At 41.7% G+C, this 17658-nt stretch overlaps 2 protein-coding genes across 2 annotated transcripts in view; one reads left to right on the top strand and one right to left on the bottom strand.

Moving 5' to 3' along the window:
* LOC132990062 (P2Y purinoceptor 1) overlaps window positions 1-17658 on the top strand; it is a 161448-nt gene that overhangs the window by 69799 nt on the left and 73991 nt on the right. The gene's annotated exons all lie outside the window — the stretch shown is intronic.
* The window catches only part of acap3a (ArfGAP with coiled-coil, ankyrin repeat and PH domains 3a), a 74033-nt gene that overhangs the window by 1777 nt on the left and 54598 nt on the right, over window positions 1-17658 (bottom strand). Inside the window, exons 11-24 of the mRNA XM_061058106.1 lie at window positions 16707-16819; window positions 15051-15102; window positions 14551-14651; window positions 13316-13427; window positions 12772-12980; window positions 10614-10683; window positions 9827-9921; window positions 9523-9740; window positions 8851-8937; window positions 8558-8647; window positions 8208-8434; window positions 7740-7849; window positions 7119-7229; window positions 6960-7021 (exon numbers count right to left, since the gene is read on the bottom strand). Coding sequence (XP_060914089.1) covers window positions 6960-7021; window positions 7119-7229; window positions 7740-7849; window positions 8208-8434; window positions 8558-8647; window positions 8851-8937; window positions 9523-9740; window positions 9827-9921; window positions 10614-10683; window positions 12772-12980; window positions 13316-13427; window positions 14551-14651; window positions 15051-15102; window positions 16707-16819 — 1657 coding nt within the window. The remainder of the gene's footprint in view (window positions 1-6959; window positions 7022-7118; window positions 7230-7739; window positions 7850-8207; window positions 8435-8557; window positions 8648-8850; window positions 8938-9522; window positions 9741-9826; window positions 9922-10613; window positions 10684-12771; window positions 12981-13315; window positions 13428-14550; window positions 14652-15050; window positions 15103-16706; window positions 16820-17658) is intronic.

The raw sequence follows: 17658 nt of genomic DNA, 5'->3' as shown, positions 1-17658 counted from the left end.
CAAGTTTTTAATCAACAACAAAAACAAAAAAAAAATATTATTTAAATTTTTGGTAGCTCCCCAAGTGTGATGATTTTTTGCTTTTCCTCTTAATTATCAAATATTAATATAATAATAATTCAAATATTAAGCTTCCATGTCTGTTTGTAGAGATTAAGACAGATTATAATGTAGCTGTAAACCGTCATTTCTTTGTCTTTATGAAAGTTTCTGAACGTAACACGTCCTGTCAGCACTTTGTAACAGATGCAAAGTCACTGAGGACACAGACTCAAGTACTCTAATAAACAAGAGTTTCCTTTTTTATGAGTTTAGACATAATCCTTTAACCCTCACCTCATCATACATGTCAATCACTTTGTAGTTTATTGTTATATCATTCATTTGTTTACATTTCTTAAGCAATGAAACGTTCTTGTGTGATCACAAAGGTGGTCCGAATTTTAAATATTTGGATACTTTTCCCTACCATATGTTTTTAAACTTAACAATCTAATGCTAATTGAATGCTGGATAGTATGAAAAGAACAGAAGTCGTACAAAAACAAATCCTTAGTTAATTAAAAGCTGCTGCGAGTGAAGACAGAGAGCACAGTTTAAACACATGTGCATGAATGACCCAATACTGGGGGACTTCTAATGTTGTTGCCATGGTTTCAAAACATGTATCACTATGGTTTGACTATTGGTAGTAACATAGTGAAGTCTATAAATCTGGTATCACAACAAACCCAGGTAATCACAATAAATAAGAAAATGATGGCAGCTAGGCTAATCTGTGCTGTCAACCATTCATCAACTATTTAACAGTTATTACTGCTCCACAACAGTTATAGATATCGATTAATATTTCACTAAACACTTAAAATGTTCTCGTCTGCTTCAAGCTCTCCTTTCTGTGATTTATCTTTTATTGATTATCATGGACAAGAAGGCCTCAGGGGGAAACTCAAGCGACTTCCTCCTGTGTTTAAAAATGAAGCAAATATGAAAGTGCAAAATAAAAAAACTGCAGTTCCTTGGACGTCCACTTGAGGGCTGGCTCCAAAGCAAAGAAATCCCCATCCAGCCCCATGTTCAAATGCCAATTTTTAACAGCAGGAATCCACATGTTTACAACCTGGTTGTGTTGACAGTTTATTGGTTAATACTGTACAGGAGGTGAAATTCTTTATAACTTATTCATTTAGTGCTTTACTGTGCCAATTATTGGTCCTGGTCATAGCAGGATTTGGTCCATGAAGTTCTCGTTTGTTCCTGTTTGTATGTTGTTTTTTTGTTGATGTAAAGCACTTTGTGACCTTTGCCTGTATAGTTAAACTTTACTTTCTTACATACTAATTTAAGCAAAGGATTCTGTCTACATTTGTATAATTAGGGGCTGGATGATGTGTCTGACAGGTGGGTGTATTGTAGCCATTGGTCAGGTGGGTTAAGGCCCGCCTCTGCTCCACCTCTTCCCAGATAGAGCGCCACAGGAATGAGTCCTAAAACCAGGAAGTAAGTTAGGATCTGAGCGCCACGGGGTCTAACGTCTAAAAGTCAACGGGGGATTTTGAATGGGTTTGTGGTTAGACGCCTGAAATAAGGTCTGTGGTTAACACAAGCTGAAGAGATGTTGATGTTTTGTTAGACCACATAAACTACGTTAGGTAATACCTCCACTTGTGAATTTTGAAGTTTTTACGCGTCTTTAAAAAGGCGGTTGCTAACAAGTGGCTAAATGTGACTACAGCGGTCGTCGGGGACATTAAACGTCATCACGCCGGACACAGAGGGCGGGAACTCTCTCACTAGTCGGAGATGTCTCCTGTAGGTTTAATCTTTAGGTTCAGGTGAATATTATGTTAGTAAACTATTTATTAAGCTACGAGGATTAGTTTATCGGAGATCGTCTGAAGCATAACGCTAGTGACGTCACAATCATCCCGCCGTGGTGTAGTTAGCTTGTAGCATAACGTTAGCTTTTTACTTCCGTCGGCCGCATTAACGCTTCAAACATCATAAAAATGGCGTTCATCTGTGAAGATTATCCTGCTGAACAAAACGCCTACGCTTCAGAAACGTGCGTTTGCCACAGAGATTATTTTCTGCAACGATCCAAAATCCAATTCCAAAAATCCCATAGGCGAAATCTCCTTAGACCCCATAGTGATGCTACTTCAGGGTTGGCCTACAAAAATACGTCATGTGGTTTGTTCTCTACTGATCTCAAGTTAGGTTGAGATAGCATTTCCAATCTGGTGAGCGTCATCGCTGGGTTTCTAAACGCCTCTTCAGAAACCGATGGGTGACATCACTGAGACTACATCTATGTGTAAACTACATTCATGCACACACACACACACACACACACACACACACACACACACGTGGGTCAGACATTAGTAATCACAATGAAACTCTTATTATGTCATGCTTTGGAAATGAGAGGCGTTCAATCCTAAAGTGTGCAGTAAGAGTGAAGTTAGAAGTTTGGTTATGCCGATAAGAGGCTGAAAAAAAGGAGGAAGTTGAAATGAAGCAAAGAGTCAAAGAGAGAGGGGTTAGTGTTTAGTCACATCTTCAGTTTATTTTCAGTACCATTCAAGAGGACACTGGGAGGAGTTATTGAATAAAAAGTTAGCAGTTTAGCATTAGTGTTAATATACACAGTTGCCGTCCAATCAGAGACACACGTCCTCTTACAATATCCAAAAGAAACAGCACAGGTAACAGTCAGAGACAGAAAAAATACAAGGAAGTTAAAAATCGCATGTTAGAAGCAAGCAGTTAAAGTGTTAATAGTTCATTTAATTTATTTACACAACAGTCAAAATAAATGACCCACTGACTGAAACACCGCAGACACACATCGTACTGTACAACACGTCATCCTGCCGTGGCTCGATGCTAATCGTTGTTTGCTCAGTGACGACGTCAAACGTCCTGCTTCATGTTGCTAAGGTCGGTGTGTAACTCCAACGGCTATCACAGCCAGACTGCACGACGTAAGAAAAGGCTGGACTGAGTGTTTTTCAAAGTGCTTGGAGTCGATCACTGACAAGCAAGCAGGACGAGGAGGAGGAGGAGGAGGAGGAGGAGGACGAGGAGGAGGAGGAGGAGGAGGAGAGGACATCAAAAAGCTGCCGTGTCGGTCGCTTTCTAAATATTCACCGCTCTGAAAAGGGGGGGGGGGGGGGGGGGGGGGCTCGAGGGCTCTTCATAAAGTCGTACATTTTCAGGCTCTCAGAAAAGCTGGACGTGGTCTTTGGTTTATACTAAACCCCAAAGCCCCGTTTCCACCAAGCAGTAGTCCGGTTTGGTTCAGTACGGTTCGGTACGGTAAACCCTGAACTAGCTTGCCCTTATTTGTTAAGCGGAGTGTAAGCCAGATGGAGATATCCGCGTCAGGTATGTAACAGTGTGACATCATAGCAGCCCAACACAGTGCAGCCCCGAAGTTAAACATTCAAGAAGAAGAAAGGGAGCCTTTAGGGTCGGATCGGTACCCTTGGCACCTCAACAAAACGGTAGCCGAACTGAACCGGACCGCTTTTCTCATAGTCCACTGCACAGCTCCTACATTGCACCTTTTGTACATTGTGTTTTTATATTATATAATACTAATGTTATATTTTGTAATAGCTTCTTATTCTGTATTATTTAAGTTGTTGCTAGTTCTGCTTTATTTCCTTGTTAATTGTTTAGCACCAACACACCAAGTCAAATTCCTTGTATGTGTAAATGTACTCGGCAATAAACCCCGATTCTGATTCTGATTCTGATTCTGATTGGTGGAAACGGGAGCTTAACAGTCTACAGCTGTGCTTCTCAACTGGTGGGTCAGGACCCAACAGTGGGTCGTGATGCTGTTTTCATTGGGTCGCGAGCATGTTTAAAAAAAACTGTCTGTCAAGCGCTTTTTCAAACATGTTAGATTTGTTTTCCGTTTCTTGCGACAATGCACCGTCTTAGGGACAAAACATTTGACAGAAGCCGCGAACTGAACCATTTAGCATGAAATAAATCTGATTGGTTGAAAAAATACCAGAAATTTGGGTCGCTATTGTGTCAGCGTGGAGTTGGTGGTGGGTCCTGAGGCTAGACGAGTTGAGAACCACTGGTCTACAGCTTCTAAAACGAGCAACATCTTTTGGGGATTTTTTTATTTTTTATTTTTTATTTTTTTTAGGCCAATCTCAGATAAAAGGCAGTGGTCTGTTCCAGCGCTTTGACAAACAGTCGTGTCCGATACGTTCTGGATCACTGGCGTACACTGAGAGCTGCAAAAGGGGGGCCAAACGAAGTACTGTTATGTATTCATGGGACCAAACGTAATCCAGAGCATTAAAGGGATCAATCAAAACAGTTTTTGGCAGCGTCCTGGCTGCTTTTTTTTTTCATTGTCGTCAAGCTTTTTTTTGCATCAACATCATCGTGCTAATGGAAGACAGTGAGAGGAGTGTTCAGTCTGTTTGCATCCATAACAATAATCAAAGTCTTTCCATGCACTGCTGTCATGATTTGGCAGTATATATAATATGGACATCAACGTAACTCGATAATACTAAAATGTCAAATATTCACAGACACCGGGCACAGGAGTAAACGAAACAGGAAGACCTTGGCAACAGCCGACCATGCACTTTGCACATTATCGTGACACATTACAATAAACAAAAAACGTTTTCAATTTACCAATACTGTACACACAGTAATACATGTTAGCTTAGCGTGATTTATCAAAAAATGTCCATCTTCAAAGTGATTCAATATTATGACACTGTGGAGAACTGGCTCTCTCTCTCTCTCTCATCATGAGAATATAATACTGCCGCTGTGTGTGTGTGTGTGTGTGTGTGTGTGTGTGTGTGTGTGTGAGTGCTCAGCAAAATAAAGTCTGACAAAATATATCCAGCTTAAAAAAATACCATCTGCATTGTTGTCAAACATAATACAAAAGATACAGATCATCTGTACTGAAATTGTCATTGCACTATTGCTCAGGGCGTTTACCTCTTCAGTAAAACAAAAAGCTGTTCAGTCGATACTAATAATAATAATTAAAAAAAAAGGAACGGTACCATGTTATATGAGCGAAAAACAACTGGAATAAAAAGTGCATAACTTTCCCTTTTGATTCATTAATCTCTCTCCATCAGTTCTTCTTCTATGATCTTTTTTTTTTTTCTTAGTCACAGTTTTTGCAGCCTCGCTGTTCCTCTACAGACATCAAACAGCTCGTCATTGTTTCATGACGCGTGCATGGACTACACATCCTCAGGTTATTAAAAAAAACAACTCAACTGAATCAGAATTAAATTGACCCTGTACGGGGAAATGATTTGCCGCACAACCTTGTGTAGAAAATATTGCATTTTTCCATTTTCTCATCTTTGCTACAAATATTGTATAAAGCTGTGAAGTGTTTCTCTGTATGTTATTTGAAATGAAAACACAGGACTCTCTACTCTGTGTGGCTCTCTCCAGGCTAATGCATGAGTATATGTATTTTTTTATATAATTTCTATAACAGTGCATGTTTAAGTTTGCATGTTTGGATTGAGGTCAGCTATAAATGCTACAACACCAACAAGCCTTAGCTGCAGGTGTCGTTGAGAAAAATCCAAGAAGAGGCAGAAACTAAACCTGTAGAGACTTCACTCTCACTCTTGGATTAAGGAGAGTTAGTGTGCTATAATACAATCAGAAGAACTTCTAGTTTTATATCACATGTGAACCTGTGAATTTAAAGCTCCTGTGAGGGAGTGTCTCGATTTTGGCGCCCCCCTGTGGACAAAGTGATCTGTTCAGCTGATCCTGCCATGTGTGTGTGAGTATTTCTTTTTTGAAATGAAAAATCTCCTTTGCGGTCAAACATATCACTCAGTGTGAATATTTCTCGTGGAGAATTAAAGGAAAGGCTGTTTTTATAAAAGTCTTATGAATCACCTTGTGTGACACCTGGCAGGCGGCAGCGTTTACAGGCATTAAAAATAATCCTTTTAGTCACTGCTGGTTTATTTGCTTTTGTCTGTCATATAAAGGCATCAGTATTATTTTAAGCTTGTTTCATAATCAGCTACACACTCCTCACAGGAGCTTTAAAAATCAGTTTTCTGAATCGCCTCCAGTCAGACGTTGACCTCGATTTGAGTTTACACTGACTTTGACCTCAACAAGAATATTTACTTTTTAATCTTTCGTTATAATAAACTATTGAACTAGAATATATTCATGCTGACCCGGGCTGAATCATAGAAATAATAAATGGGTCTTGACTTCCACAGCAAAGAGCACTTGATGTAACTTTTCCCTACTAAGAAAAAAATGATGACTCAATTCCAGGATTAAATTAAATGTAGTAAATCGGTTCAAACGAGCAGCGGCAGGTGTTTAGTTCAGAGCACCCTGTACCCTCTAAACTCCAAATAAAGGACCGTGTTGTACCCATAATCCCCCTGCTGATGACTGTATCAGTGTCCCCGTTGATTGCTTTACAATAGTGCCTGCTGGACGTCTTCTATAAAAGTGTCTAACCCTTCTCTGGCAGTGATTTCTTGACTCTGCTGTGATTGGTTTTGAAGTGCACAAGGCTAAGCTCATCTGCAGGTTAATATTTGGCAAACGTTGCATGTGTGACATCATTAAAAGGAGGTTAACACTGAGTTCCTGTGCGAGTCCTGAGCGAGGCGCTGACTGCTGCTGGGGAGAGGAACACTCGGTTATTCGGATGCGAAGAAGAAGTGAATTGGGTGGTGAAACGTCTCTCTGAGAGAAGACGAGAGGAGGAATCGACCTTAGAGGGGGAACAAGTTCCTTGGACATGTTTCTCTCAGTCGGTCAGTCGTGTATTTTAATGGCACCCCCTGCACTAACCTGACTGGCCCTTTAGTACTCTGCTATGGTGAGACAGATAAACTCCTGAATGCATTTCTTATACTGCTGCTCAGTGGGGCTGCTGGTTGGGTATTGACCTGGCTGTCCGAACGGTCCCTCGGACTCCCGCATCTCCTCGTTCATCCGCGCCAGACGCAGCCTGAAAGAAAAAAAACACAAGAAGAGCAGGTGGTTAGGCATTGAGCAAAGCTGAGGGGAATTTACAAGAAAGATGCAAAAATGAGACTTTTACATACAGTGTGACGATATCTGCATTGGCCTGCTGCACAGCTATACTCAGAGGGTCCTGTCCGTCCTCGTCCCCGTCGTTCTGTGTGGCTCCTCTTTTCAGGAACAAACACACCTGCCTGAAAAATACACGAGACGCAAGATCGCATCACTTTCACAGATCAGAGCTAAAAACTAAACTGTCAGTAAAGAAACAAAATGCCATTTAGAAGAACCCAGAGTGGAATGAAAGGGTTTAAAATTATACAGAAATATGGAGCAGAAGCAGCTGCCAAACACTTTTCTTGTGATATTTAATTATGCTATTTATTTATTTATTTATTTATTGGCATTGCCCTTTATAATCAATTTAGAGCTGTTCCTGGTGAATCCTACATTTTATTTTATTTATTTCTATAGTCTGTAAGGTTGTTTTTTTATAGTTGTTCTGCTGGCTGTAAAGCATATTGCCCCTCTGAGATAATAAAGACTTCCTTGATCCTTTTATCTGACATTAGACTCTAAATAAACTCTTTGTAGTTGACGTAACCATGACAATTATTCCAACAAAGCATGTTTTATTGAAAAGAGAAACGACATGACTTGTGGTGACACGCGCTGCAGTGACGCCTCTGTGACTCATGACTCACCCCGTGTGTCCCAGATATGTGGCATGATGCAGCGGACCCCTCCCTCTCGCGTCTCTTTGGTTGACGTCAGCAGCGTTCTGCAGCAGGAACTCGCAGGCGATCAACGAACCCTAAAATCAAGAACGTGGAAGGTTAACTTGAGGGGGGGGGGGGGGTGGGGGGGACTGGATTGTAACAAGGCTCTCTGCTGAAACTCTAAAGACGACCCTGATGACATCACTATGACGTCATCAGTTACATTTCAACATTTTGCAAAGCTCCTCCAGACTCTCAGGAGAAGATATATTCAGACTCTTTTAGTCTTTAAATCCATGAGTAAAATATTTACTGATATTATTCTATTTGTAAATTTTATTTCATTCTTACAAACAAAGAAGAAAAACAAACAAACATAAAATCTCAAATTTTGAATGAAAAGGAGCAGAAAGACTAAACTTATAATATCTGATGTAGGCAGATATGACTCACCCCGACCACGGCCTGTATGAGAGGCGTTTTTCCTTCGTCGTCATCGTTGACAGAATTGACGTCGGCGCCGTGGGCCAGAGCTTCTGCCATGACGGGCAGGTTGCGAGCTTTGGAGGCTTTGTAGAGCAGCGCCCCGGGATGAAGGTCTCTTATGTCCTCCGGGTCTGACGTCTCCGGCTCCGCCTCCAACTCAGCCTCCCCGCTCGAGTCCTCCGACACCTCGCACTCTTGAGGACAGGAGAGGAAGAAACAAAAACATCACGCAGCATGTCATTTCACCATGACGGGCCACTTTATAGATTTAACACATTAAAGGGACGATCTGTTAAACGTTACTCCGCTGCACTCACCCTCTGTGACGCTGTCCACCACCGAGCCAAACACCAGGATGTCTGTGCTGCCGTCTGTGCTGCCTCCCAACCCGCTGTCACTGCTCAGGCCTGCCGGACCAAGAGACGCCAGAACAGGGACACATTAGTTACCTCTGTCTTTATCCATCTCGTCAGGGTTTGTTTGAAAAAGAACCAGAAAGGTGTGTGTTGTACAGAAACACAAGACACAGGCATCTGACCCACAGAATGGATAAGAAGATACAGCTACAGGCTTGAGTAGTGAACACTTAATAAAACACATAGTCACTTACTTCGCGGGCCCGATCCAGTGTCAAAGTATGAGAAGAGCGAGTCCAGCTCATCGGGACAAAAGAGCGAGTCTCGTCTGAACTTAGCAGCTGCAGTGAAAGAGAGAGTTCAGAGTTAGAGGGGAGGAAGAGCAGAGGTTGTTAATCGTTTCTAATATTGTTGAACCATCATTTACCAAAAGTAGACACTAAATAATAATAACACTAATCAAATAAAGAACCTGACGTTCTAGGCTTTAGAGACAAACAAGGCAAGCTTAAAAAACCATTAAATAAACCTCTCCATCCTGTCCTCATCATAAGCTCCAAAACATTTCAGAGCGTACACTTCATGAGTCAAAGGTTTTTCTGAACTCATCATAAAAAGGGACGATCAAAAAAGGAACATTAGATTCACACAGTCTGTGTTCCTCCGGGATGCTTTTAGACCTTAGCTCACGTTGTACAAACCGAGAGAGAGGAGGAAACAGTCTGTCATATCTGGCTACAATCTTTGCAACTATTCTTCTCCCTTTGGGTTTCTCAAAAAATGGAAAAATGCTCCGGGCTGTCCATGCATTATTAACTCGTCGGAGGAACAAACTGGGGCTTTGAAAAGGCTAAAAGTTGAGGGGCGAGTTTGAAAAACGTCTAATGAAGTCCATCACTAGAAAGAAAAGACAGGGGGAACAGTACCTGCAGAGAGGGTGGAGGGGGAGGTGCTGCCAGGCTCTTGTCGGTATCTCCGTCGTGTTTTCGGTACCGTCGTGGCGCTGTTGTGTCTCCGGCATTTCTTCACGCTCCAGCGCCGCTCCGACTTCCTCTCCCCGTTGATGAGTATTTCTGTGGAGCCGAGTTTCTTCAGGTATTTCTTCTCCACGTACTTCGCCTTGATCCATGCCTCCTTCTCCTGCCTGCGAGTGACAACACGACGTTAACTTGACCTATTCACATGTCATAAGATTTAAATTATACATGAGTACATTCCCTGAGTCCTCACCTGGAACTGGACGGTAGAGGTTTTTTTAGACCTTGTTCCTGGTAGGAGCCTTCATAGATGTGGTTGATGACACTGTTTCCGAGCTCACACATTAACTATAATACACAAAAAAGACACGTGACATTAACAGCCTACACACTATTACTGAACTTAAAGGAATAGTTCAGAAATTCAACTCCGATGAAAATACCTTTTTCAATTTCTAATATTTTTAAGATTTATTTTTGGGGCTTTTTGAAATAGGAGAGTGGATAGAGTCAGAAATCAGAGAGAGAGAGAGAGAGAGAGAGAGAGAGAGAGTGGGGAATGACATGCGGGAAAGGAGCCACAAGTCAGATTTGAGTCCGGGCAGCCCGCTTGGAGGATTATGTCTTCCATACATGGGGTGCACGCACTAACCACTGCGCCAATGGCATCCCAGTGAAATATGAAAGCACACTGAGCTATTTAAACCCGATCTAACGGTCACTACTGAGGGAAGCAGACATTCATTGTCGTAACCTAGCAACGATATATGCCAGTGAGAAGCCCTCTGATACTGAGGTCGTGGGCGCAGTCATTGCCCTCTGGCTCAGCCTTGGGGGGGGGGGGGGGGGGGGGGGGGAAGGAGAGGAGGGGTTTGAGTGCATCACTCCTCAAATTTCTGCATGTGAATTAAAAGTGTGAGGAGTGATGAGGTCGGAGCCAAGACACCGAACACAAACTTCTACTGTTATAAATATCTTAAAAGATACAAACGTGAGTTGTCTGACTGAACTGTGTTAAACGCTGCTGAGACAAACTGTACCTTTAATAATTCTGGTTCCCAGGAGTCCAGCGTGAGTGAGCGAACCTTCGAACAGTGAACCCCGAGACTCCTGCAACAAAACAAGAGAAAAACGTTTTAAGGTCTGCTGTCTTAATGTCCTGTAGTTAAACAATTTAGAGCTGAAAGAAAAGGAAATATAACTTGTTACAACTGCACGTCAACAGATGGCAGCCGACACAAGAAAACAGCGTGGCCCTGCACTCTTCAATGTGGGAAAAAGTCGACGTTTGCCTCATGAATCATACACCGGGAGCTGTGTTTTGGACTGAAAAAAGCCGCATGTGATTTAAAACGAGAAGAGGGAAATGAGAGAAGCTGTTCCCCTAATGTCATGCAAATCACCGAGTTCCTGAATGAAACGGTCTGTTGTCCTGGCAACAGTGAAAACCATGTTTCTCCTCGTCCTTGCCCCTGCTTTGTAACAAGCGGCCACGTATGATCTCACAGTGAGAGAACATGAATATTCAACAGGTGGGAACACAAACACAGAGGAACGGGGAGGTTTTTGGGATTACATAAGCAGTTTTTATCAACTTCCAAAAACACACACAAACTTTGCAGAAGGAGCTGGAAATCTCCCTTGTTGGTTGTGTGATGTAACAGAACATTAGCACGCTGCTCTGCGCAGGCTGACGAGAGGATGTGTTGATCTGCGGCATGATACCTTCATTCAGCAGCGTTACGTCATCTCCACTTTTCAATGAAACTCGTTCAGTGTGTGTGTGTGTGTGTCGCCTTCATCTTCTCACTTCACCTCCTTCAATGAAACTCTCAATCAAAGCCTGATCCAATAAGCAGCATACGGTGCTCTAATCCCCTCAGCGGTGTGTGTGTGTGGCAGACGGGGTGTGTGTGCCTTTAACAGCTCAAAGTGAGGCCGAGGTAACGGACAACTGGCAGAACGCTCGGGTTTTAGTGCCAGTACCTCACACAGCACATGGCGGCACATTGGTGGAAGAAGGACCTTTTATCAAACTTCCACCCTCACTTAGTATGTTCTTTTTTGGATTTTGTTTTTTTAATCGGGATCAATAAAGTATCCATCTATCTATCTATCTATCTATCTTTAACGTTACTTTAATGTATTGGCTTTAATGTCCAGAATAATGTGTGTGCACTCGAGGGCTGAGACGAGATTTTCCTGCTGGAGAACGGTTGGAAACGTTTGATCCTCTCTCTCCATCTCTCAAAATAATTCAACTTAACTTAAAGGGTTAATTTCACAATTTTCAACCTCACATCTCGCTTTCTAACGTGTGAAGTGTGAAAATGCTTGCAGTTTTTTGCTGCACCAGAGCTTCAACGAGATGTGAACAGTGGCTTTCTTCCTAAGTGGCCAAAAAGGAACAACAGCTTCTAGTTGCCACGTTTGCAAAACTTCCTTTTTTTGGTTCTGGTTTCCACATCTTTTTTTCATTTTTTTAAAATCTAATTACAAACTGTCAACATTTTTAACTTCAAAAACAGAATCATAAACAATAAAGCATGTGCTTTGGCTGACCAGGACGTTCAGCTGCATTTATGTGAGCCAGATTCAACACTCAGATAAAATTCAGCATGCCGAGGGTTACCTAAGAGCTGTGCTGTCTGCGATCCGCATTCTTCACAGCAGAATTGGTTCAGACTATGAAAAGTTAATCTAAGAACGAGTAAGGCTGGAGTAAATAATAAAAGCCCTAAACCGGAGCGCCCCATGAGAGCATGAGAGGATGTGAATGTGTGTGCAGCTGCATGTGTTTCTGCAGGTTTTAGACAGAATGCGATCTGGACTGAGCGTGCATGGACGAGTGCCTGGAAACAAACAGAAACAAAAGCTTGCCACCTCCAAGTCCCTGACCACACCTTATTTTAAATCAAACACACACCTTGCTGCAACACGAGCGAAAGTTCATTTCTCATTCAAAGATGCCTACGCTGCTTCATGCTTTTTTTTTAGGAAAATAAGACCAGAAGACCTACAATTGCAGATATTGAGACCAAAAAAATCTAGTTAAAATCAAGATTTTGTCAATTGTGCGCAATGTAAAATGCTAATTCTATCATAATGTGACCCTGTTACAAGTAAAACAACCTCATATATCTGAACAGGTGCAGTGTTTGACTGATCTAAAAGACAGAAACATGTTGTTGGCTCTACCTGTGGATGCCTGAGCACTCGATGCACAGCAGGATGCCCAGGTTGATGGAGGCCCAGCGAGGGTCGGCCTGGCCGCAGTCACAGCACTGCTCGTTCCCCGGCAGACACTGGATCCTCTGCAGGATGGTCTCCCCTCGAACGCTGCGCTCCCGCGGCTCACTGGCTGAGTCGATACTGCTGGTGGACGGAGACGCTGTTCTGTCCAGATGCTGAATTCAAAAAGAAAAGTTATTCGTTTTTTGTATCACAAAATGCATTTTTACATTTTTTTTTTTTTTTTAACTGTCTGTTGTTTGTAGCTTCACATTTATTCAACAGTCATGATAGTTTTCATATATTGATCATATGTCTAAGGTGTAAAATTGTAATCCGCAAATAACTAGTCAGCCTGATACATTTTGTGGATAAAAAACTAAATATTCCCCTCTTAATGTAGCAGTATTTAGCAGTTATAATACATCGTGCACTGCTTAATTTAATGTTTCAGTTTAATTTTCAAACACTAAAACCATCGTTTTTATGAGCTCTATGATATGTGACTTACTTCTATATAGTACGTGTCTGGGCTCTCTCTGTAGGCCGATGCAATGCTAGCTTGAACTGCTTGAATCCACGCTTGTCTTAGCTTCTCAGAGTCAGCCTGCAGCATACAGCTCCTGTGGAAAAAAAAGTGCAAAATAATTGAAGTAACTTTTCTGCAGACCAGCTTCCTGTGCATTTGTTTTAAATACATTTATATTTTTTCTTCTTTATTCAAAGCAACTATAAAAACATATACAATAATCTGTACAGTACCTATAGCACTGCAGTATTACAAATAAGTTGTTGAACTCAAGTCGACTCGAAAAATATAACAAAGATGCTAGCACCTCTACATGTAGTGCTGCTTTTAGCTCAATGCTAACATTAGCATGGTTACACTCTCAAAGAAATAACTTAGCTTACACTTGCTTACACTGTTATGAGTTGACGCTAAAAATTGATTGATTGATTGATTGACTATTAAGCAGGTAATATAATGTTCACCATCCAAATTTGCAAGCATGAGTTTATAAGTGTTCAAAACACGTCAGCTTACACCAAACTAGCATTTACAGCAAGCTAATTTGCTAGCATTGTTTCCCTCTTGCTGTCCATTGTTCGCTCTGAAATCTGTCGCGATGTGTTTTTACCAGACTGGCTGTGTTGTTGTAAATGATATCATGCTCACAGTGTAAATGCTGAAGGTTAGCTGGTTTTTCGTTTACCACATAGGCTAATTGAGTTTAGTGTTAAGCAGGCTAGTATAAGCTAATTAGCGATTAACACAAAGTAATGGCAGCGGGGTGACGGCGAAGTTCAGGGAGAAATTTACTTAAATTTTTGCATCACAATTGTGATTCTGGAAAATAATTTGAGCAGCAGAAGACTTCAATAAAATATATTTTTTAAATTGTTTTGTTTTGTGATCAGAAACCGTAAATCTTGTTTCAACACGGAAAAGAAATCCGTCAGATGCATGAGATTAACGAAGTCAGTGAAATGTATAAACATCATTTTTAAGTTTGTTGTAAATGGTTCTTAGGTTCACCAAACATTAGGACAGCTGAGTCTTTTGGGGGTGATCATTTTGGGGTATTTGTTTATATAAAAAAGTATTGGAGACATTCTTTTTTTGACCTGATGGGGGCGCCAGATGGAAAGTAATGGGATCACTAAATATACTAAAATCCGGCCTTTGGGTAACATGAATTTTTTTAACTAAATCACGGAGTAATTCATGTAGTATTTCAGTCTTACTTGAAGGGGGAGACGACCTCAAAGCAGAACCTCCTCTCGATGTCCTCGCACGGTTTCACAGAGCACAGCCTGAGGTCCTCCACCACCACCGTCAGAGAATCCTGCAAACACACAAACAACCTCTCAATTCTCCGCTTATCAAACAGCAGCTCCAACACAACAACAACAACAACAAAAAATATCAGCCAGCTGTTCCTCTTTGATAAGACATTGCATCCTGGGAGCCTGCGAGTAGCTAGCCATGAGATATTTACACGGAGTGATGCCATGCAGAGAAATTGAAAATGACCTGAAAAACCAAAGTCAGCCCCCGGATTGAGCACTCAGATATCAGCAGAGATCTCTTTACCGTCACTGTGTGGTGATGGATGTCAGTGGAGATCGCCATATGTTAAAAAAAACATCCAACAGCACCCCCCGTTAAAGTGCACTTAACCTCTCAGAGCCCACTTTACCCCGGGGGAGAGCGGATAGCTGGAAGGAACAGTATGTGAACTCACCTTAAGTTTCTTCTGATAGACCAGCTGACTGTTCTGTATGGAAAACCACCGTCTAGAGAGAGAGAGAGGGGGGGGGGGGGAAGAAATAAACCTTGAATTAGATGGATATCCCTCTGATGCTTTAGGGACAGATAAAAGCATCGACTGAAATGGCTTTAGCTCCTGGCAACACAATATCAGAAGGACGTGAAATGAACGGCTGACAAAGCTGCGAGCCAATAGGAAACGGGGAATATAGCACACATTTTTATGCATGTTTATACAATTTACATGATATTGCATTTAGGTATTGTCCCAAGATAATCAAATTTTGAGAATTAGGATTTCTGGGACACCGTATAGTCTAGGGGTCATGTTGCACGCCTCATGTATGGAGGCTATTAGTCCTCATTGCAGCGGCCCGTGGGTTCGAATCCGACCTCGGCCCTTTGCTGCATGTCATCCCCCCCTCTCTCTTATCCCAACATTTCCTGTCTCTATTCAGCTGTCCTATCCTGTCCAAGCCAAAATAACAACTATATGATATCATTAGTAATTTATTCATAAAGTATTCATAAAATATCCTCCAAGATGCAATTGAAAAAAACACTATTTGGGGGCCGGTAGCTTAGCGACCCCTTGTACAGACGCTTTAGCTCTCCAAGCGGACCGCCTGGCTTCGAACACGGACTGTGGCTCCTTTCCCTGCATGTTATTCCCCACTTTCTCTCTCTATCCACCGTCCGGTCTCTAAAATAAATGCAACAAAAACCCACCAAAATAAACCCATGAGATGTTGATTTTGGTAGAAATATTTAATTTTTTTTTTTTTAACATATTACCATCAGGTTGTATTTTACACTAAAATATTTAGACATAGAAAACTCAACCTTCACTCATGTTGATGTATATCCATCTCCAATTGTATATATATTTCATAGAGGTGCATTATTGATGTATAGCAAGGGCTCTTATAGTGACAGACACCAAAGGACCTCCTAAGACAAAATGCCCCCTCCTCACCTCCTCAACCCAACCCCCTTTTTCTCATGTTGAAGTCTGTATTTGTTTACATTATAGTAACTGACCCCTCTAAAAGTAATGAGCTATGAGCAGTTATTATTTGTGATGAACAGACAGCTATCATCGGCAAACTAAAATACTGAAGCTAACTTAAGAAGGCAAGTGTCTGAGTTATAAGATAGAGAAACTGTACATGGATGTTTATTTGCACTGTACATCTTAAACCCATTTCCCCCTGAGCTATAACTCAAAGAAGCTGCACGATTTCCAGTGCAAAAATATGTTCCAAATCAGTAATCCAGACTGCAACTAGCAGCTTTCTTCCTGCAGTTTGCCAAGCACATGCATGCTCCTGCTTCTTTCATCTTTTGCAGCATGAATACAAAATGTAAAACAGCAAAAAACATGAACATGAGGCAGAAACACAGGATGAAATAACTACAAATAAAGAACAAAATAAACGTCAAACAAATAAAGATTTTTATCTTAAATCCCAATGTGATGAAGAGTTGATAAATCTTGGATGTCCGAAGTTGCACTGCAGGCTTTTCTTCCATAGAATAACCCTTATTTTCCCACAAATATAAAATGTTGTAAGACAATTTAATGACGATATGTAAAACAGTATAAAGAGATGACTCCCATCCTCATTACCTGTTCCAGGTCTTGAAGGCATTGCTGGCCCTCTTGAACAAGTAGCCCTCCATCACCACACCATTGGGAGCGTCGACGTTGAACTCCACCTTAGAGTCGTCATATGAAAAGTCCTAAAAGAGGAAAAGAGAGCCAAAGTGAAACCCAGGCTGCCACACAAGAGGGCAACAGACCAGATAAGAGTGTCGCTCTTATCGGGAGACAAAACCCTCGTCCCCTTCCTGCAGCGACAGAGATGCATGTGTGCTGTTCCTGGAAAAACCAGTAGCTGCTGCGGTGGATGTTCACTGTACTGTACATACAGTCCATCAGCCAGGCCAATCATTATACTGTGTGCGTGTTTATAGTGCAATCATGTAGAAGCAGTCACATGTTGGTCCATGGATGTATAGGAGTTGCATGCCATCCCAACTGTGCGGCACACGGGGACATTTCATAACTCAACAGATGTGAGTGTGACGCAAATTATTACATAACTGTGATTCATATGAAATTAGCCTCCGAGCTTTGTGTGACTTACAATTTAACACCAAGCACTGCAATGCAATGCTACAGCGAACAGGAAGAGGTATTTTGGGTATTTAACTCTGCAGGCTGAGTCTTTCCCAAACCAAATGTGAGGAAGCACAAGCATCGTCTTTTAAAGTCAGAGTTTCCTCGGAAAGGAAGGCTAAACTGATTTAGTGAGCCCTAAGACTTCTTCTACTTGTACGCTCAATTTCAAGAGGGAATGTAATATGCAGAAGGAACAGTACATTGAATTATCCTAATGTGGTTTAAACGTATTACATGCACGCTGCTCTGAGGAAAGACCGGGTCTTCCCGACAGACTCATTTTAGATACTGCGCTTAAAACACAGAGATGTACCAGATAGTGTTGTAGTCAAGACCACACTAACCGAGACCAGGACATGCCCGAGACCAGACTGCTCCGAGACTGAGGCAAGACCAG

The sequence above is a fragment of the Labrus mixtus genome, chromosome 15 (genome assembly GCF_963584025.1).
Source record: "Labrus mixtus chromosome 15, fLabMix1.1, whole genome shotgun sequence".
Classification (NCBI taxonomy): domain Eukaryota; kingdom Metazoa; phylum Chordata; class Actinopteri; order Labriformes; family Labridae; genus Labrus; species Labrus mixtus.
Note: the sequence above shows the minus strand (reverse complement) of the source record. Positions and strands in the feature narration are given on the sequence as shown.